At 44.8% G+C, this 21,724-nt stretch overlaps 1 protein-coding gene across 8 annotated transcripts in view; it reads left to right on the top strand.

The window, feature by feature from the left end:
- LOC121285236 (rab effector MyRIP-like) overlaps nucleotides 1-21,724 on the top strand; it is a 209,050-nt gene that overhangs the window by 101,714 nt on the left and 85,612 nt on the right. For all 8 annotated transcript variants that reach the window (XM_041201597.1, XM_041201602.1, XM_041201599.1 and 5 more), the window contains 2 exons: nucleotides 8,595-8,723; nucleotides 12,574-12,784. In XM_041201597.1, the coding sequence (XP_041057531.1) occupies nucleotides 8,595-8,723; nucleotides 12,574-12,784 (340 nt within the window). The remainder of the gene's footprint in view (nucleotides 1-8,594; nucleotides 8,724-12,573; nucleotides 12,785-21,724) is intronic.

The raw sequence follows: 21,724 nt of genomic DNA, 5'->3' as shown, positions 1-21,724 counted from the left end.
AGATCTCACTTTCCTGACTAGTCTACCATGTGGGACCTTGTCAAATGCCTTACTGAAATCCATGTAGGCAACATTCGCTGCACTACCCTCATTAATCCTCCTTGTTACTTTCTCAAAAAATTCTATTAAGTTAGTAAGGCATGATCTTCCCCTAACAAAACTGTAGTGACTATCCCTGGTCAATCCGTGCCTTTCTAAGTGACAGTTTATCCTGTGTCTCAGAATTGTTTCCAATAATTTTCCCACCACTGAAGTCAGACTGATCGGCCTATAATTTTCTGGCCTATCCCTCCCACCCTTTTTTAATAATGATACAACATTCGCAGACCTCCAATCCTCTGGGACCTCACCTGTATCTAGTGAGGATTGGATTATAATCCTCAGAGTATCCGCTATTTCCTCCCTGGCTTCCTTCAACAGCCTGGGGTACAGTCCATCTGGTCCTGGTGATTTATCCACCTTCAAGGATGCCAGTCCCTCCAGTACTTGATCTTTCACTATGCTTATTATATTGTATTTGCCAACTGTGGAGTCTCTGCAATTTGTTTGTTGAGATCTCAAGCACTGAAGACTTCAGTTTATCATGTGTTTTCAAAGGTATATACTCAGCTTGAATCTTGTGCATGAAATCTTTCAGTCCAGCTCTGATGCAAACCTTTTCCTATAGAACAGCTTTACTTTCAAGAAGTGCTATTTTTAAGCCTTTCAGGTGCTTTTCAGCCATTTCTTTCTTCTGCACTAAACTCTTCAGCTCATGCATTTCATTGCATTAACATAGTCTGCAACCATCTTGCAGTTTACTTGAATACTGTCTCCCTCACTCTGGGGTCTCCTGTTGCCCGCTCTCACTGAGGTCTTTTGTTGCCCTCAGTGCTTTATTGGAGGTGTGCTACACCTTCTAAGGCCTACGCTCTCCACTTTAAAAATATTTGTCAAAGCCTTTTAATATCTCAAAATGTTGTTGAGTATTGATCTGTGCATTGGCTATGCAAATGAGCCAAGCACGAATAAAAAGTTATCAACCTGTACTTCTTCTGATTCCTTCTTTGATCTTCTAATTCTCCAGCATACTAAAAGTTCTCTCCTCCAAGACTCCCACTCTTGTGTCTTGTTTAGCCATTTCCTTATCCAAAGTGCATCTGGCTCTTCTAATTTTCTGTCCATTGCTTTCTTTTTGTAGTAGTTGCAGCTTTAAATGTCATTGCTCCTTTATGGCTATCTGTCCAGTAACCATTTTTTTCACTCAGGTTGTCTGTAGCCTGTCAGGTTCTCTCTCTGTGAATGTTATGTGCTTTCCCAGGTTCAGCGGGATCCCTGCAATTGTGGGCCTCTTTTAAAAACTTTTTTACAGAAAATATTGCAGCAGTTTCTTCCGCTTTTTAAAAAAACTCTGCAGGAACTTTTCTTTTTCACTTCAGCTTGGCCACCTTGTGTTATATGGTGCCACCTGGCAGTGTAGCTTTCCTCCAGCTGCCCCAGGGCTGAGCCCTGCAACTGCCACTTATTTTAATGTAAGTACAGCTGTATTTTTGTGTTTTGTTCACCCGTATCTGACCAGTTCCTTAATTCTGTGTCACTCAGGGCCTTCGCTTCTTTTTTTTTTGTAGTTTTGCTCACCTGTCTTGTGACCTGACCAGATTTCTTCACTCTGCATCACTTAGGGCCTTGCATTGGACCTCCATCCTGGTGAATTCCTCAACTTCCAAGTCTGTAAGGAAGCTTTTTCAACTGCTTCTTCAATTTTTCTTCTTAGGCGCAGGTTTCTCTGGTCAGGCTTCAGATGCTTTTAGTTTTTCACATCTTGGAATTCTGTTCTGGGTTCATTGTTTAAATGCCACCTTTCATCCCACCGCTGCCACCATGTTGTATTATGTTTTATTTTATGTCTCAAATTATCAGACTTCTTGACACTTGTGTGTTTAAACATGAAATATTTATTATTAATCTTTAACTACAGATCCCAGTTACTGCATGCATGGTGCTGCTGACTCCATGTAGGCTCCCTTCTAGAGTGTTCTCTGAGTCTATTGCCATGTGACTCTAAATATCATACCAGGGGTGGTGCTATTCTCCAGTCCCACATTAACCCTTGTTCTGCCAAGCACCTTTACATTACAATGGCATGCAGGCACACATAACATCATACAACAACACTGATTAAGTCTCTGGTGAGAAAGCCCGTGGTTGGCCTTCCCATCCCGTCGCTAATTGAGCCCTTTAACTGAGCAGTTAATTCCCTCTTAAGGGCCTTATCCCACTGCCACTGCTATTAATCCAGTGGCAGGTGAGGGACTTGCCAAGCAGGGAGCGCAACAAGAAAATCCTATCAGGATTGCTTTACAGGCATCCAGGTGGGTGAGGGTGCTTCATTCAAGGCATTCAGTGCCTGTTTAGCCTGATTGAGAGACCTGGCATTGGGAATGGGGGGTCCACTGAGAGCCATCCCCTGAGTTGCTGCTAACTCCACCCCATTCCCCTCAACTCCCTCCCACTATCACTCACCTCTGGCCTGGGATCCAGCAGTGATTCTAGGCCTCGGATGGGTGTCATTTTGGAAGCAGCCACCACCTCCCCGGTGGCGCTGCTGTTTAATAGAGGTGCAGGCCTCTGATTGGCCGGCAGCTGTCAGTAGGCAGGACTTCTGCCCCTGGGGTCCTTGATTCCAGGGGAAGCCCCGCCACTGGCCTGTCAAGTGCTGGGAGGAACAAGAAGCGGCAGGCTTTCCCTAAAAGTGTGGGCTTCCGCTAGCTCTCCAGCCAGCCTTTGAGACCCCCGTTGCCTCCACAAGATTCCAGCCCATATTTCTAATCTCTACATTGGTTTGTATTGTTAATTGAAAGTTCCAATCTCAAAGTTACTAATATTAGGAACTTTGTATAAGAAAGCATCAAATTCTGATCAATATGCAGTCACCTCCACAAGAAAAAATATTCATATGGACATTGCCTGGGCTTGTGGGAGCTGGCAGGTCCCATTGCGAGCCGCAGTGACCACAGCTGCAGCAAGTGTTGGATGCTGGAGGAACTCCGGCTCAGAATTGATGAGCTCCAGACACTGCGGCACATCCAGGAGGGGGAGAGTTACCTGGACGCTTTGTTTCAGGAGGCGGTCACACCTGGTAGATTAAGTACCTCGAGTTCAGTCAGTGGTCAGGGTCAGCAGGGTGTGACTGCAAATGAAGCAGGTAGAGGGATCCTGTGTTCAGGAACAGAAGAGCCTCAGCTCTTGACCTTGTCCAACAGGTACGAGGTACTTGCTCCCTGTGTGGATGAGGAAGAGGGCTGTAGGGATGATGAGCCAGCTGACCACAGCACCGTGGCACAGGAGGCCAGTCAAGAGGGGGGAGCAAAAAGACAAGTGGTAGTTGTAGGGGATTCTATAATTAGGGGAATTGATAGCATCCTTTGTAAGCAGGATCGAGAATCCCGCATGGTATGTTGCCAAGGTGATGGACATCTCTGACCGGCTTGAAAGGATATTGGAGAGGGAGGGGGAGGATCCAGTTGTTGTGGTCCACGTCGGGACAAGTAACATAGGTAAGACTAGGACTGAGGAATTAAAGAACAGGTCCTTAAGGGTTATATTCTCTGGATTACTACCTGAGCCATGTGCAAATTGGCATAGGGACGCGAGAATAAGGGAAGTAAACACGTAGCTAAAGGAGTGGTGTGGGAAAGAGGGGTTCCATTTTGTGGGGCACTGGCATCAGTATTGGAACAGGAGGGATCTGTAGCGTTGGGACGGTCTCCACCTGAACCAATCTGGGACCAATGTTCTAGTGAAAAGGGTAAATAGGGTGGTCAACAGGACTTTAAACTAGAAAGTGGGGGGGGGAAGGGAAGGGTAAAACCCCAAGAAGTATGGAAACAAAGCAGCAGGTTAGCATGTGGGGGGTGGATTCAACTTCATGGAAAATTATGAAAAAACTGAAAAGAAAGGACAGCCCAGGAGAGGCTATTAAAGTCTCCAGAACACAAAATAGGACAGAGTGTTTGGAAAGGGCTAGGAATCTAACTTCAAGCACATCAGATAAAGGGACGACAATGAGAAAGGGGACGGGAAATACAGGACTGAAGGTGTTGTATCTGAATGCACGCAGTATACGAAATAAGGTAAATGAGCTTGTGGCGCAGATTGAAATTGGCAGGTATGATGTGGTGGGCATCACAGAGATATGGCTGCAAGAGTATCAGGACTGGGAGTTAAATATCCAAGGATATACAGAGATAAAAACAAAAAAACTGCGGATGCTGGAAATCCAAAATAAAAATTATCTGGAAGAACTCAGCAGGTCTGGCAGCATCAGCTGAGAAGAACACAGTTGATGTTTTGAGTTCTCATGACCCTTCAACAGAACTAAGTAAAAATAGGAGAGGGGTGAAATATAAGCTGGTTTAAGGGGGGTTGGAGAAAAGGGGGGTGGTTGTTGAGACAAGCAAGCAGTGATTGAAGGAGATAACCAAAAGATGTCACAGACAAAAGAACAAAGAGGTGTTGAAGGTGGTGATATTATGTAAAAGAATATGCTAATTAAGAATGGATAGCAGGACAAGCAAGGTAGCTCTAGTGGGGGTGGGGTGAGATAAGACTAAAAGGGCATAAAAGGTATAGATAAATGATCAGTGGAATACATTAAAAATAATGGAGATAAGTGGGAAAAGAAAAATCTATATGAAGTATTGGAAAAAAAAGGAGGGGGAAGAAACGGAAAGGGGGTGGGAATGGAGGAGGGAGTTTAAGATCTAAAATTGTTGAACTCAATATTCAGTCCGGAAGGCTGTAAAGTGCCTAGTCGGAAGCTGAGGTGCTGTTCCTCCAGTTTGCGTTGAGCTTCACTGGAACAGTGCAGCAAGCCAAGGACGGACATGTAGGCAAGACAGCAGGGTGGAGTGTTAAAATGGCAAGTGACAGGGAGGTTTGGGTTATACTTGCGGACAGACTAGGCACTTTACAACCTTCCGGACTGAATATTGAGTTCAACAATTTTCGATCTTAAACTCCCTCCTCCATTCCCACCCCCTTTCCGTTTCTTCCCCCTCCTTTTATTTCAATAATTTATATAGATTTTTCTTTTCCCAGCTATTTCCATTATTTTTAAAGTATTCCACCGATCATTTATCTATATCTTTTATGCCCTTTTAGTCTTATTTCACCCCACCCCCACTAGAGCTGTACCTTGCTTGTCCTGCTATCCATTCTTAATTAGCACATTCTTTTAGATAATATCACTACCTTCAACACCTCTTTGTTCTTTTGTCTGTGACATCTTTTGGTTATCTCCTTCTATCACTGCTTGCTTGTCCCAACAACCATCCCCACCCCCCCTTAAACCAGCTTATATTTCACCCCTCTCCTATTTTTACTTGGTTCTGTTGAAGGGTCATGAGGACTCGAAACGTCAACTGTGTTCTTCTCAACTGATGCTGCCAGACCTGCTGAGTTTTTCCAGGTATTTTTTATTTTTTGTCCAAGGATATACATCCTATCGAAAAGGTAGGCAGGTTGGCAGAAGGGGTGGGGTTGCTTTGTTAGTAAGAAATGAAATTAAATCGATAGCAAGAAATGACGTAGGGTCAGATGATGTAAACTCTGTGTGGGTAGAGTTGAGGAACCACAGAGTTAAAAAAAAACAATGGGAGTTATGTACAGGCCTCCATACAGTAGTCAGGATGTGGGGCACAAGATACACCAGGAGATAGAAAAGGCCTGTAAGAAAGGCAAGATTATAGTGATCATGGAGGATTTTAATATGCAGATAGACTGGGAAAATCAGGTTGGTAGTGGATCCCAAGAAAAGGAATTTGTGGAATGTCTACGAGCTGGCTTTTTGGAGCAGCTTGTGGTGGAGCCCACTAGGGAACAGGCAATTCTAGATTTAGTGATGTGTAATGAGGCAAATTTGATAAGGGAGCTTAAGGTGAAGGAACCCTTTGGAGGAAGTGACCATAATATGATAGAGTTTACCCTGCAATTTGAGAGGAAAAAGCTGGAATCAGATGTAACGGTATTACAGTTGAATAAAGGCAACTACAGAGGCATGAGGGAGGAGCTGGCCAGAATTGACTGGGAGATGAGCCTAGCAGGAAAGACAGTGGAACAGCAATGGCAGGAGTTTCTGGGAGTAATTTAGGAGACACAGCAAAAATTCATCCCTAGGAAGAAGAAGCATACTAAAGGGATGATGAGGGAAGTCAGAGACAGCATAAAAGCTAAAGAGAAATCATACAATGCGGCGAAGAGCAATGGGAAACCAGGAGATTGGGAGGCCTACAAAGACCAACAGAGGACAACTAAGAAATAAGGAGGGAGAAGATTAAATATGAGGGTAAACTAACCAGTAATATAAAAAAAATTGCAAGAATTTTTTTAGATATATAAAGGGTAAGAGAGAGGCAAAAGTGGACATTGGGTCGCTGGAAAATGACGCTGGAGAAGTAGTAGTGGGGAACAAAGAAATGGCAGAGGAACTGAATAGGTACTTTGTGTCAGTCTTCACGGTGGAAGATGAGAAACATCCCCAAAGTTCAAGAGAGTTGGGGGGCAGAGGTGAGTATGGTGGCCATTACCAAGGAGAAGGTGCTAGGAAAACTGAAAGGTCTGAAGGTGGATAAATCACCTGGACCAGATGGATTACATCCCAGAGTTCTGAAGCAAATAGTGGAGATAGTGGAGGCATTAGTGGTGATCTTTCGGGAATCACTGAAGTCAGGGAGGGTCCCAGAGAACTGGAAAATCGCTAATGTAACCTCCCTGTTTAAGAAGGGAGTGAGGCAAAAGACAGGAAATTACACGCCAATTAGCCTGACCTCGGTTGTTGGTTAAGATTTTAGAGTCCATTATTAAGGATGAGATTTCAGAATACTTGGAAGTGCATGGTAAAATAGGGCAAAGTCAGCATGGTTTCATCAAGGGGAGGTCATGCCTGACAGATCTGTTAGAATTCTTTGAGGAGGTAACGAGTAGGTGAGACAAAGGAGAGCCAATGGATGTTATCTACTTGGACTTCCAGAAGGCCTTTGACAAGGTGCCGCACAGGAGGCTGCTCAGTAAGATGAGATCCCATGGTGTTAGAGGCAAGGTACTAGCATGGATAGAAGATTGGCTGTCTGGCAGGAGGCAGAGAGTGGGGATAAGGGGGTCCTTCTCAGGATGGCGGCTGGTGATTAGTGGAGTTCCGCAGGGGTCAGTGTTGGGACCACAACTTTTCACTTTATACTTTAATGATCTAGATGAAGGAACTGAGGGCATCCTGGCTAAGTTTGCAGATGATACAAAGATAGGGGGAGGGACAGGTAGTATTGAGGAGGCGGGGAGGCTGCAGAAGGATTTGGACAGGTTAGGAGAATGGACAAAGAAGTGGCAGATGGAATACAACGTGGGGAAGTGTGAGGTCATGCACTTTGGTAGGAAGTATAGAGGCATAGACTATTTTCTAAATGGGAAGAGAATTCAGAAATCTGGAGTGCAAAGGGACTTGGGAGTCCTAGTCCAGGATTCTCTTAAGGTTAACTTGCAGGTTGAATCGGTAGTTAGGAAGGCAAATGCAATGTTGGCATTTATTTCGAGAGGACTAGAATATAAAAGCAGGGATGTGCTGCTGAGGCTTTATAAGGCTCTGGTCGGACCACATTTGGAATATTGTGAGCAATTTTGGGCTCTATACCTCAGGAAGGATGTTCTGGTCCTGGAGAGGGTCCAGAGGAGGTTCACGAGAACGATCCCAGGAATGAAAGGCTTAACATATGAGGAATGTTTGAGGACTCTGGGTCTATACTCGATGGAATTTAGAAGGATGAGGGGGGATCTGATTGAAACTTACAGAATACTGAAAGGCCTGGATAGAGTGGATGTGGGGAAGATGTTTCCATTAGTTGGAGAGACTAGGACCCAAGGGCACAGCCTCAGAGTAAAGGGAAGACCTTTTAGAACAGAGATGAGGAGAAATTTCTATAGCCAGAGAGTGGTGAATCTATGGAATTCATTGCCACAGAAGGCTGTGGAGGCCAGGTCATTGAGTGTATTAAGACCGAGATAGATAGGTTCTTGATTGGTAAGGGGATCAAAGGTTACGGGGAGAAGGCGGGAGAATGGGGTTGAGAAACTTATCAGCCATGATTGAATGGCAGAGCAGACTCGATGGGCCGAAAGACCTAATTTCTGATCCTATGTCTTATGGTCTTATGGGCTTTCTGGTTACCCTAAACAGAATGTAGAACCTAGCTGTTAGCTTTTCAATCTAGGCAGACCACAATTTTAGCTTCTTCTGTTTAACTGCATTATCTCACAGAAGTTTGCATTAAAATAGGGAAGGCCAATTTCCATTGTAAACTTGGTTGATGCTTTAGTAGTGTGATCCATCAATGAATGTAATAAATTGTTTTAAATCATCAGATCAGACAGCACAGAACAAGGCCATTTGGCCCATTGTGTTTGTGCTAGCTCTCAATCAAAGCTATCCAATTAGACCTATTTGCCTACTCTTCTCACATAGTTCTGTTTAAAAAGATTCTTCTTTTTCAAAAGAGAGAACAAATAGAGCAGTACTTTTTTAAATTGTTAAGTAGTTAACAATTTTACTGCCTTATATTCCTCAGTTACGCAGACACAAGCGCCTGCTTTCCGTGCATCCCATTGACTTTGATCTGGACTCAGAATATTCTGCCCAGTCTCGTCGTCAGTCTCTCCAGCTTCCTTCACCACAATATGATGGGAGTGGTTTACAGGTAATCTTCTCAATTCCTCACGACATTAGAACCTTTTTATTTGTCCCATTTCAAGACTGCTACAACAGACAAATGCAGTTCTTTGTTGGCGTCTGACCTGTGCAGTCCAGGGATTTGCTAGCTGGTGCTGGGTTAGCTGATCTTGGGTGGAGATGATTGTAAGAAGCCCAACAATAAGCCTTGGTTTTCCTGGACTATAGTCATGGAATTCTACAGCATAAAGGGAGGCCATTCAGCCCATTGTGGCTTTGCCAGCCCTATGATAGAATTATGCAATTAATCCCACTCCCCTGTTTTTCCCCTGCATTTTTTTCCCTTTTCAGATATGTATCCAATTACCTTTTGGAAGCTACCATTGAATCTGCGTCCACCACCTTTTCAGGCAGTGAATTTTAGATCATAGCAACTCCCTGCAATAAAAAAAAAATCAACATTCTTCTGGTTCTCTTCTGAATTCATCTTAAATCTGTGCTCTCTAATTATTTACACTCTTGTTACTGACAGGAGAGAAGAAAATGAGAAAGGTTCCTGTTCCTGATTTTTTTTATTCAACTTGTTATGACTGAACAATATTTAAGTTTTAGACAAAGTTGAGCCTCGGCTGTGATTCCAATTAGCCCCCTAATTTCTGGGTTCTGACGTGAAACATGACCCTTTAAGCAAAGTTCCAGAGAGTGGCTGAAACCTGTACCTCTGAACCCCAGCATCAGTTAGTACCTTCAGAGGAGGAGCAGAAGGTGGGAAAAAGCCCCCCTAAATTGGCCTCGTGCTTCACTATCATATCTAATGTATTTACACATTAAACCCTGGATACACAACTTTCATCTTGATATTTCAAATGTCTTATATTTTTGTGTTGGTGCAGAAAAGTATCAACAGTTTCCAAAGGGTTAATTGAGAACTGCAGTAGAACAGTGTGTTGGTGGAATGGCTGAGGAATATTTGCTTCCTTTTTAAAATGCATGAAGATAGTAGACCAAAAGATGACAGTAATAAAGATCTTCCAAAGTACATTTCGTTGATTTTCAAAACATTATAAAACTCTCCACACATGACTGCACCTATGTGCCAAGATTTTTTAATGTATTTTTATCCTGTGGAGAATTTTGTGCTTATCAGTATAATGCCCAAAATTACTGGGGATTGGTACATTTTCCCATTTTAGGCATCCAGTGTCAACACTGAGCAGTCCCAGCTAATTAGAAACAGGCAAGCTCAACAAGATGTCTTGCGACATAAAAAGACCAATCTTGCGTAACCAAATGTAAATTGTTCCATTCCTCTTGGCAGAAACCTGAAACATGTTGCAAATCTTGCTGCCAGTCCCAGAAACCTGTCTTCTGGTCACATTCTGTCTTTCGAAAATGTGCCTCTGTTCAATTTGCTCCGGTCCTTTCGCTCTTAGATGCATTTACTCATGTTGGGATATGATTCCATATACACTGACTGCCCTCCGATACCATGCTCACCTGGCTGTTTTCATTTGGTGGCAGTAGCTGACTACATTTTTTTTAATGAAGGATAGTGCACCTGAAAGGGATCCTTGGGCAGCTTTGACACATGCACACTTTCCGGTGTGGATCGAAGGATAGAGATCAATAGCAAGGAACTTGGCTGATTTTTCCAGCTCACTATTCCAGAGGAAAATTATGGCACTCTACTGCTACCTTGGATGTGACCAAGTAAATCACCAGAGTCTCAGTATAGAGACTTCCCCGGTCTGTATAGCTGAATTTAACAATTAGCAATATCTTTGCTAACTGAGATTACAGAACAGTTCCTGTGAAAAAAGATACAGAGCTTATGGCCAGAATTTTGTTCCATGATGGGGTTCCAACAATGGGCCCAAAAGCCTGGGTGACCCTTCCTCAGCCGCCTGTGGGAACCAGGGCCACATTTTACAGGTCAGGTAACTAATTGGTTGGTTTTGAGGCTGCACTCCTAATAAGGACAAGTCACCTGCCTCCAGGAGCTGCCAGACAATCAGAGGGCTAGCAGCACCACCTGGATTGGTAGCCACTGCTGGGACTGCACCTGGAAGAAGAATACGCTGTGGAGGGACACTGCACCCCACCACCCCGCCCCCCCCACCAAACCAGGTGAGTGGGATCTGGGGACACTGGGCCAATCAGGAAGGGTGGGCAGGCAGCACTGTTCCACAGGGGCAGCCATTGCAATTGGGGGGGCCTCTACATGGTCAAAAGAGTGCCCAAGTAGGAGGGCACCGCCCCATTGAATCCGTTGGGAGGCTGCCAGGTAGAGTTGTCAACTGTGATTGAATGTGTTACTGGAGGTTTCAGTACATGACTTTCCCTCACACTCCAGCCTTACATTGGCAAGCACATTCATCCTTGTGACGGACTGCCTTCCTACACCAACTGGAAGACAAAAAGGCTCGATACCCAATTGGATGATGCTTGACTGTTAGCTAAGCAGCCATTTTTCCCGTATTTTCAATATTTTCACATCTGCTAAAGAGTTCATAGAAAATGAGAAAAAAACAATTTTTTAATAAACCTCTGATTTTTTTACATACAGCAGTGACCTGGAGATTGATCTTTAATTCCTGGAGGATACCAGGCCAATACTGGAGGGTTGGAAACCCTACTGCCAGGGTTGACCTTATGGTTATCGCATATATTGGAAAGTCCACCCACTACTGGCAAAATGCCAGCGGCGGGGGTAGATGCCCTTAATTGGCCACTTAAGTGCCTTAACTGGCCTCTGGAGAGAGGGTATTACCCCACCTTATCCATTGCTGGAAAGGTGGCATTGGGGCAGTTAGATAATGGACTCTTCACCTATGTCTTCCCTCATCATTTTAAGGGCCCTCCCACCACCTCCCAGCCCATCCCCTGAGGGCTCATAAAATACAGTCCAATGTTTCAGGTCAATGACATTTTCGACATTAGCCAGAATCTTCCATTCTAGAGTCTAAGTTCAGTGGCAGGCATGAAATTGGGAGTGGTTTCTGCTGGGGAGACAGCTATGGTCTTGTGCTGTTCAGCTCATTAACTATGCATCCGCAAGAAGCTCGCCGATTCCCATGGGGGAATCAGGCAGGAAGTCACCATCCTTACCAATACCTTTAGGGATCAAATGGCACCCAGACAGCCTGCACTATCTCTTCCATCTTTGCCCGGTCGCTGCTCCACACTTACCCACTAACCCTTCCTCCCTTTCTTGGTCATCCTCCATGCGACTTGCACTTTCACTGTCCAGTCTCAAAAATAGTCTGGCATTTACAGACGCTTCCCAAAGAGGACAGTTCAATGGGAACTCATCATCAATCATGGAAGAAGCCTACCTCACCAAGTGCACCTCACTTATGTGCAGTCATAAAAGTGAATGCTCCAGGTTCTCGCTGGTAGGGAATTTACTTTGGCTGGGGAACTTATTTGCAGCGAGGTAACCATTTAATAAATGTGCGTGACATGCTAATGCATGCAAAAAGTCTTCCCAACATTGTTCACCAGGAAGCTTGGCCCATCTTTAACCCGCCTTTAAAGCCCTGAGAGCTTAATTGCTAAAGTTAAACCCATCATCGGGAAGTTGATTTTTGGCCGCACGTAAAATTAAATTCCGCCACTAGCCAAGCTTCCCACTGCCGGCAGGACTGGAAGATTTCGCCCATTAGCTCTGTTTCTCTCTCCACAGATGTGAGTATTTCCTGCATTTTCTCTTTTTATTTCAGATTTCCTGCAGTATCTGCAGTAATTTGCTTTTTGGTAGTCTTGTGTTTGCCTTTATTGGCATATTGAAGTCTAAAAGCCATGTTTGTTGGAATAACTTATGTAATAGTCCTCTCTTAGCGTAGGCATTATTTTTCTTCGTTTCCCTTTTCAAACAGTCATTTTCAGAGTTTTCATTCACTGGCAATGGTGTAGCACAGGAGAGTTCCAGGAGGGGATCTGTGATTGGAGAAGCAGACATGACCTCAGTATTTCGGAAGATCCTGCATGAGAAAGGACAGAACTTAATGCCAGAGTCTGAGTTTAGCACTGAAGTCCGATTGGAGATCAACAAAAGAAGGAAAAGCTTGGATAAATCTTCCAAATCCGGTATTTTTATCTTAATTTCAAATATCATGCATGTAATGTACTCCATTTGCACAAAAGTATATAGGAATGCTTAAATATCAAAAATGTTGTGAAGTGAAGCACTGAACTAATTATTTCACCTTTGGGATCTACATCTAACTCTCACATAGAATGCCCCTTGTGCTTCCTGTGCAGGGGGGCGGGGAGGGATTCCGCAGTGCTCCGTGAGGCAAAGTCCTGTCTCAGGGAGATTAGTGACAGGTAGGAAAAGTCTAAAAATAGATGAATATTAACATGTCCCCCTCATATGACAGTGTCACACAAGATGGGATATGTTAATAATAAACACATAAAATTTATTAAATGTTTAAAAAACAGACATGAAACTTCATCCTGCCAGTGGATGAAGTTTCATGAATAATCAGAAGCCCGCTGGGGCACCTGGCCTGCCCGCCAGCCTTAAGGTTAGATGGGCAGGTCTTTAGTTATCTTAACTAGCCTGTCAATGGCCTCGAAAAACTCAGCAGGTTTGACAGCATCGGAGGAGAAGAGCAAAGTTGACGTTTTGAGTCCTCATGACCCTTCAACAGAACTGAGTAAAATTAGGAGAGGGGTGAAATATAAGCTGTTTTAAGGTGGCGGGGGTGGGGGGAGAGAAGGTGGGGGGGGTGGTTGTAGGGACAAGCAAGCAGTGATAGGAGCAGATAATCAAAAGATGTCACAGACAAAAGAACAAAGAGATGTTGAAGGTGGTGATATTATCTAAGAGAATGTGCTAATTAAGAATGGATGGCAGGACACACAAGGTACAGCTCTAGTGGGGGTGGGGTGAAATGAGACTAACAGGGCATAAGAGGTATAGATTTAAAAATAAGGGAAATAGGTGGAAAAAGAAAAATCTATATAAATTATTGGAAAAAACAAAAGGAAGGGGGAAGAAACAGAAAGGGGGTGGGGATGGAGAAGGGTGTTCAAGATCTAAAGTTGTTGAATTCAGTATTTAGTCAGAAGATGAGGTGCTGTTCCTCCGGTTTGCATTGAGCTCCATTGGAACAATGCTGCAAGCCAAGGACAGACATGTGGGCAAGAGAACAGGGTGGAGTGTTAAAATGGCAAGTGACAGGGAGGTTTGGGTCATTCTTGCGGACAGACCACAGGTGTTCTACAAAGCGGTCTCCCAGGTTGCGTTTGATCTCTCCAATGTAGAGGAGACTGCATTGGGAGCAACGAATGCAGTAGACTAAGTTGGGGGAAATGCAAGTGAAATGCTGCTTCACTTGAAAGGAGTGTTTGGGCCCTTGGACGGTGAGGAGAGAGGAAGTGAAAGGGCAGGTGTTGCATCTTTTGCGTGGGCATCGGGAGGTGCCGTAGGTGGGGGTTGAGGAGTAGGGGGTGATGGAGGAGTCGACCAGGGTGTCCCGGAGGGAACGATCCCTACGGAATGCCGCCGGGGGGGTGAAGGGATGATGTGTTTGGTGGTGGCATCATGCTGGAGTTGGTGGAAATGCTGGAGGATGATCCTTTGAATGCGGAGGCTGGTGGGGTGATAAGTGAGGACTAGGGGGACCCTATCATGTTTCTGGGAGGGAGGAGAAGGCGTGAGGGCGGATGCGCGGGAGATGGGCCGGACACGGTTGAGGGCCCTGTCAACAACCGTGGGTGGAAAACCTCGGTTAAGGAAGAAGGAGGACATGTCAGAGGAACTGTTTTTGGAGGTAGCATCATCAGAACAGATGCAACGGAGGCGAAGGAACTGAGAGAAGGGGATGGAGTCCTTACAGGAAGCAGGGTGTGAGGAGCTGTAGTCGAGGTAGCTGTGGGAGTCGGTAGGCTTGTAATGGATATTAGTAGACAGTCTAGCACCAGAAATTGAGACAGAGAGGTCAAGGAAGGGAAGGGAAGTGTCAGTGACGGACCATGTGAAAATGTTGGTGGGGTGGAGATTGGAAGCAAAATTAATAAATTTTTCCAGGTCCCAACAAGAGCATGAAGCAGCACCAAAGTAATCATCGATGTACTGGAGAAAGAGTTGTGGGAGGGGGCCGGAGTAGGACTGGAACAAGGAATGTTCCACATTTCCCACAAAGAGACAAGCATAGCTGGGGCCCATGCGGGTACCATAGCCACATCTTTTATTTGGAGGAAGTTAGAGGAGTTGAAGGAGAAATTGTTCAGTGTGAGAACAAGTTCAGCCAGACGGAGGAGAGTAGTGGTGGATGGGGATTGTTCAGGCCTCTGTTCAAGGAAGAAGCTAAGGGCCCTCAGACCATCCTGGTGGGGAATGGAGGTGTAGAGGGATTGGACGTCCATGGTGAAGAGGAAGCGGTTGGGGCCAGGGAACTGAAAATTGTTGATATGACATACGGTGTCAGAGGAATCACGGATGTAGGTGGGAAGGGACTGGACAAGGGGAGAGAGAAGGGAGTCAAGATAACAAGAAATGAGATCCGTGGGGCAGGAACAGGCTGACACGATCGGTCTGCCGGGACAGTCCTGTTTGTGGATTTTGGGTAGGAGGTAGAAGCGGGCCATCCGAGGTTGGGCGACTATCAGGTTGGAAGCTTTGGGAGGAAGATCTCCAGAGGAGATGAGGTCAGTGACAGTCCTGGAAACAATGGCTTGATGTTCAGTGGTGGGGTCATGGTCCAGGGAGAGGTAGGAGGAAGTGTCTGCGAGTTGACACTCAGCCTCCGCGAGGTAGAGGTCAGTGCGCCAGACAACAACAGCACCACCCTTGTCAGCGGGTTTGATGACAATGTTGGGGTTGGACCTGAGAGAACGGAGTGCAGCAAGTTCAGAGAAAGACAGTTTAGAATGGGTGAGAGGAACAGAGAAATTGAGACCCTAATGTTACTCCGACAGTTCTCATTGAAAAGATCAAGAGAAGGTAGGAATCCAGAGGGAGGAGTCCAGGTAGAGGGAGAATATTGGAGTTGGGTAAAAGGATCCGTTGAACGGGGAGAGGACTCCTGCCCTAAGAAGTGAGCATGGAGACGAAGGTGGCGGAAGAGTTCACCGACTAGGCACTTTACAGCCTTCCGGACTGAATATTGAATTCAACAACTTTAGATCTTGAACTCCCTCCTCCATCCCCACCCCCTTTCCTTTTCTTCCCCCTCCCTTTTGTTTTTTCCAATAATTTATATAGATTTTTCTTTTCCCACCTATTTCCATTATTTTTAAATCTATACCTCTTATGCCCTGTTAGTCTCATTTCGCCCCACCCCCACTAGAACTGTACCTTGTGTGTCCTGCCATCCATTCTTAATTAGCACATTCTCTTAGATAATATCGCCACCTTCAACACCTCTTTGTTCTTTTGTCTGTGACATCTTTTGATTATCTGCTCCTATCACTGCTTGCTTGTCCCTACAACCACGACCCCCCCAACTTCTCTCCCCCCACCCCACCCTCACTTTAAACCAGCTTATATTTCACCCCTCTCCTAATTTTACTCAGTTCTGTTGAAGGGTCATGAGGACTCGAAACGTCAACTTTGCTCTTCTCCGCCGATGCTGCCAGACCTGCTGAGTTTTTCCAGGTAATTCTGTTTTTGTTTTGGATTTCCAGCATCCGCAGTTTTTTGGTTTTATGTCAATGGCCTCAATTAGCCATTGACAAGTCGGCGGGCGAACAGCTAATTTCGCTGTCCGCCCGCCTTCCTGAAAATTTAAAGGGACCCGGATGACGTCGGGGATTCCTCCTGACGTCATCCCGCATCATTTCCCCTCGGCGAGCGGGCCCCGCCCCCAAATCGCCGAGGGGAAAATGCTGCCCCAAGTTGCCCTTGAAAAGATGGTGGCGAGCCTTCTTCTTGCATCGCTGGAGTTTGTGTGGTGCCAGTGATCCCACTGTGCTTTTAGGTATGGAGTTTCAGGATTATCACCAAACACCAATGCAGGAATGGTAATATATATCTCAAGTTGGAATGGCATGGTGGAAACCTTGGAGGTTAAGATGTTCCCATGTCCTGCAGCCCTCGTCCTTCTCCTGCCTCTGCAAAAAGAGACCTGCACGCAATTCATGGATTTGATTCCTTGCAGCTATAATAAAAATAGAACATGCCAGAAATACTTAGCAGGTTTGACAGCACCTGTGCAATATTAAAATTTGAGGTCCAATAATATTTTCCAATTTTCCTGTTCTTATTTCCAATTTCCGGCACCTACATTATTTTGCTTTTGTTTTAGTTCCTTGCAGCAGAGAGAGTTCCTTCTCCAGCACAGAGTTATGCATGATTCTAGTACATTAGAACTTAGGGGCAATTTTTTGATTTTAGTGCTCTCCATGTGAAACGGCAATGGGGAGCACCTATTAGGCGTTCAGGCACATTGCATCCTGAATGATTCTCCAACCGTTCATTGATGACATGCTCTGTTTTAATCTCAGACCATAAATCATAGAACGTACCCTTAAATGTGTGGAAAATGGAAGTTCCCTCCAGTTTGTTTGTTTCATATCTTCACACTTTTTTTTTCCCTGTGGGGACTAAAAGGGAAGTGTTGAAAGGATTAGCAGGCTGATTACTCTCATGTTAAATGTGTCATGCGCAGAGCCAAACAATCCTGGAGTGCGATTTGAAGCTGGAGTTTCTGGCTCAGAGGCAGGGGGCACTACCTACTGGGCCACAAGACATAAGAACATAAGAAATAGGAACAGGAATAGGCCATTCGGCCCTTCAAGCCTGCTCCACCATTCAATAAGATCATGACTGATCTGCCCCAGGCCTCAATTCTTCTTTCACGCCAGATGCTCTTGGCCCTCAACTCCCCGATATTTCAAAAATCTATCTACCTCCTTTTTAAATACTTTCGGTGATCTAGCCTCCACAAATCTCTGGAGTAAAGAATTCCAGACATTCACTACCCTCTGAGAGAAGAAATTCCTTCGCATCTCAGTTTTAAATGAGTGTCCCCTTATTCTGTAACTGTGTCCCCTAGTTCGAGATTTCCCCACTAGTGGAAACATCTTCTCAACATCTACATTCAAGCCCCCTCAGAATCTTGTACATTTCAGTAAGCTCACCCCTTATTCTTCTAAACTCTAATGAATAAAGGCCTAACCTGCTTAGCCATTCTTGATGAGTCAACACCTTCATCCCTGGAATCAGTCTAGTGAATTTCATTTGAACTTCCTCCAAAGCCAGAATATCCTTTGTACACAGTACTCCAGGGGCGGCCTCACCAACATCCTGTACAGTTGTAACAAGACTTCCCTATTTTTAAACTCCAAATGTCTGGCAACACAGGCCAAAATTCCATTTGCCTTCTTAATTACTTGCTGCACCTGCACGCTAACTCTTTTTGTGTTTCATGCACCAAGAACACCCAGATCCCTCCGTGCTGCACTTTTTTGGGGTCCTTCTCCATTTAAATAATAGTCTGCCTTTTGATTCCTCCTGCCAAAGTGCAAGACATCACACTTTTCGTACATTAAAATCCATTTGTCAAGTTTTCGCCCAATCACTCAACCTACCTATATTCCTCTGCAGATTCCTTATATTCTCATCGCAACATGCCCTCCCACCTATTTGTGTATCATCAGCAAATTTGGATGCATTACACTCTGCCCCCTCCTCCAAGTCATTAATAAAGACGGTAAATAATTGAGGCCCTAGGACTGATCCTTGTGGCACTCCACTAGTTATATCTTTCCAACCTGAAAAAGACCCTTTAACCCTGACTCTCTATCTTCTGTGTGTTAACCAATCCTAAATCCATGCTAATATATTACCCCCACTACCGTGAGCTCCTATCTTGTGTGATAATCTTTTATGTGGCACTTTATTGAATGCCTTCTGAAAATCCAAATTTAGTACATCTACCGATTCCACTTTGTCAACTCTGCTTGTTATATCCTCAAAGCACTCGAGCAAATTTCCCTTTCACAAAACCATGTTGACTCTGATTGCATTAAGCTTTTTTAAATATCCTGCTATTTCTTCCTCAATAATGGACTCTAGCATTTTCCCAACCACAGATGTTAGGCTGACTGGCCTATAGTTTCCTGCTTTTTGTCCACCTCCCTTCTTGATCAAGTTGTCACGTTAGCGGTTTTCCAATCCGCTGGGACCGTCCTGGAATCCAGTGAGTTCTGGAATATTTCGACCAATGTCTCCACTATCTCTATAGCTACTTCCTTTAAAACCCTTGGATGCAGGACATCAGGTCCTGGTGATTTGTCTGCCTTTAGTCCCATTAGTTTGTCAAATACTTTGTCCCTCGTGATAGAAATTGTTACAAGATCTTTCCTCCCATTAGCTCCTTGCTTATCCGATATCTTTGGGATGTTTATAGTGTCCTCCACCGTGAAGACCGATGCAAAATATTGTTTTAAATTATCTGCCATTTCCCTGTTCCCCTTTATCAATTCTCCATTCGCATCCTCCAAGGGTCCCACGCTCACTTTAACCACTCTCTTTATTTTTATATACCCGTAGAAGCTCTTGCTGTTTGTTTTTATATTTGTTGCCAATTTACTTTCATAACCTTCTCCCTCTCTCTCAACTTATTAGTCATCCCGCTACTGATTCCTAAAAAAATCCCAATCCTCTGGCCTACCACTAGTTTTCCCTGCTTTGTATGCCCTAGTTTTTGATTGGATACTCTCCTTGACCACCTTTGTTAACCACGGGTGGTTCATCCTTCTCGAGTCCTTTTTGACTGGGATAGATTTTTGTTGAGCATTATGAAATAACTGCTTAAATGTCTGCCACTGCTCATCCACTGACCTTCCCCTTAGTTTATTTTCCCAGCCTGCTTTAGACAACTCTTTCTTCATACCTCTGTAATTGCCCTTATTTAAGTTGAGGACACTGGTTTGAGACCCGAGTTCCTCGCCCACAAACTGAATTTAAAATTCTACCATGTTGTGATCACTACCCCCTAGAGGATCCTTAACTATGATATCTCTTATTAAACAAAAACAAAATTACCTGGAAAAACTCAGCAGGTCTGGCAGCATCGGCGGAGAAGAAAAGAGTTGACGTTTCGAGTCCTCATGACCCTTCGACAGAACTTGAGTTCGAGTCCAAGAAAGAGTTGAAATATAAGCTGGTTTAAGGTGTGTGTGTGGGGGGCGGAGAGAGAGAGAGAGAAGTGGAGGGGGTGTGTGGTTGTAGGGACAAACAAGCAGTGATAGAAGCAGATCATCAAAAGATGTCAACAACAATAGAACAAAAGAACACATAGGTGTTAAAGTTGGTGATATTATCTAAACAAATGTGCTAATTAAGAATGGATGGGTAGGGGACTCAAGGTATAGCTCTAGTGGGGGTGGGGAGAGCATAAAATATTTTAAAATATTTAAAAATAATGGAAATAGTTGGGAAAAGAAAAATCTATATAATTTATTGGAAAAAAAAAAGGAAGGGGGAAACAGAAAGGGGGTGGGGATGGGGGAGGGAGTTGTTGAATTCAATATTCAGTCCGGAAGGCTGTAAAGTGCCTAGTCGGCAGATGAGGTGTTGTTCCTCCAGTTTGCGTTGGGCTTCACTGGAACAATGCAGCAAGCCAAGGACAGACATGTGGGCAAGAGAGCAGGGTGGAGTGTTAAAATGGCAAGCGACAGGGAGGTTTGGGTCATTCTTGCGGACAGACCGCAGGTGTTCTGCAAAGCGGTCGCCCAGTTTACGTTTGGTCTCTCCAGTGTAGAGGAGACCACATTGGGAGCAACGAATGCAGTAGACTAAGTTGGGGGAAATGCAAGTGAAATGCTGCTTCACTTGAAAGGAGTGTTTGGGCCCTTGGACGGTGAGGAGCGAGGAAGTGAAGGGGCAGGTGTTGCATCTTTTGTGTGGGCATGGGGTGGTGCCATAGGAGGGGGTTGAGGAGTAGGGGGTGATGGAGGAGTGGACCAGGGTGTCCCGGAGGGAGCGATCCCTATGGAATGCCGATAGGGACACCCTGGTCCACTCCTCCATCACCCCCTACTCCTCAACCCCCTCCTATGGCACCACCCCATGCCCACGCAAAAGATGCAACACTTGCCCCTTCACTTCCTCTCTCCTCACCGTCCAAGGGCCAAACACTCCTTTCAAGTGAAGCAGCATTTCACTTGCATTTCCCCCAACTTAGTCTACTGCATTCATTGCTCCCAATGTGGTCTCCTCTACATTGGTGAGACCAAACGTAAACTGGGCGACCGCTTTGCAGAACACCTGCGGTCTGTCCGCAAGAATGACCCAAACCTCCCTGTCGCTTGCCATTTTAACACTCCACCCTGCTCTCTTGCCCACATGTCTGTCCTTGGCTTGCTGCATTGTTCCAGTGAAGCCCAACGCAAACTGGAGGAACAACACCTCATCTGCCGACTAGGCACTTTACAGCCTTTCGGACTGAATATTGAATTCAACAACTCCCTCCTCCATCCCCACCCCCTTTCTGTTTCCCCCTTCCTTTTTTTTTCCAATAAATTATATAGATTTTTCTTTTCCCACCTATTTCCATTATTTTTAAATATTTTAAAATATTTTATGCTCTCCCCACCCCCACTAGAGCTATACCTTGAGTCCCCTACCATCCATTCTTAATTAGCACATTTGTTTAGATAATATCACCAACTTTAACACCTATGTGTTCTTTTGTTCTATTGTTGTTGACATCTTTTGATGATCTGCTTCTATCACTGCTTGTTTGTCCCTACAACCACACCCCCCCTCCACTTCTCTCTCTCTCTCTCTCTCCGCCCCCCACACACACACCTTAAACCAGCTTATATTTCAACTCTTTCTTGGACTCGAACTCAAGTTCTGTCGAAGGGTCATGAGGACTTGAAACGTCAACTCTTTTCTTCTCCGCCGATGCTGCCAGACCTGCTGAGTTTTTCCAGGTAATTTTGTTTTTGTTTTGGATTTCCAGCATCTGCAGTTTTTTTGTTTTTATTTTTGTTTTTATATCTCTTATTAATCCCACCTCATTACACGTTATTAAATTTCAAAAAGCCTGTTCCCTGGTAGGTTCT

The sequence above is a fragment of the Carcharodon carcharias genome, chromosome 12 (assembly GCF_017639515.1).
Source record: "Carcharodon carcharias isolate sCarCar2 chromosome 12, sCarCar2.pri, whole genome shotgun sequence".
Classification (NCBI taxonomy): Eukaryota; Metazoa; Chordata; class Chondrichthyes; order Lamniformes; family Lamnidae; genus Carcharodon; species Carcharodon carcharias.
Note: the sequence above shows the minus strand (reverse complement) of the source record. Positions and strands in the feature narration are given on the sequence as shown.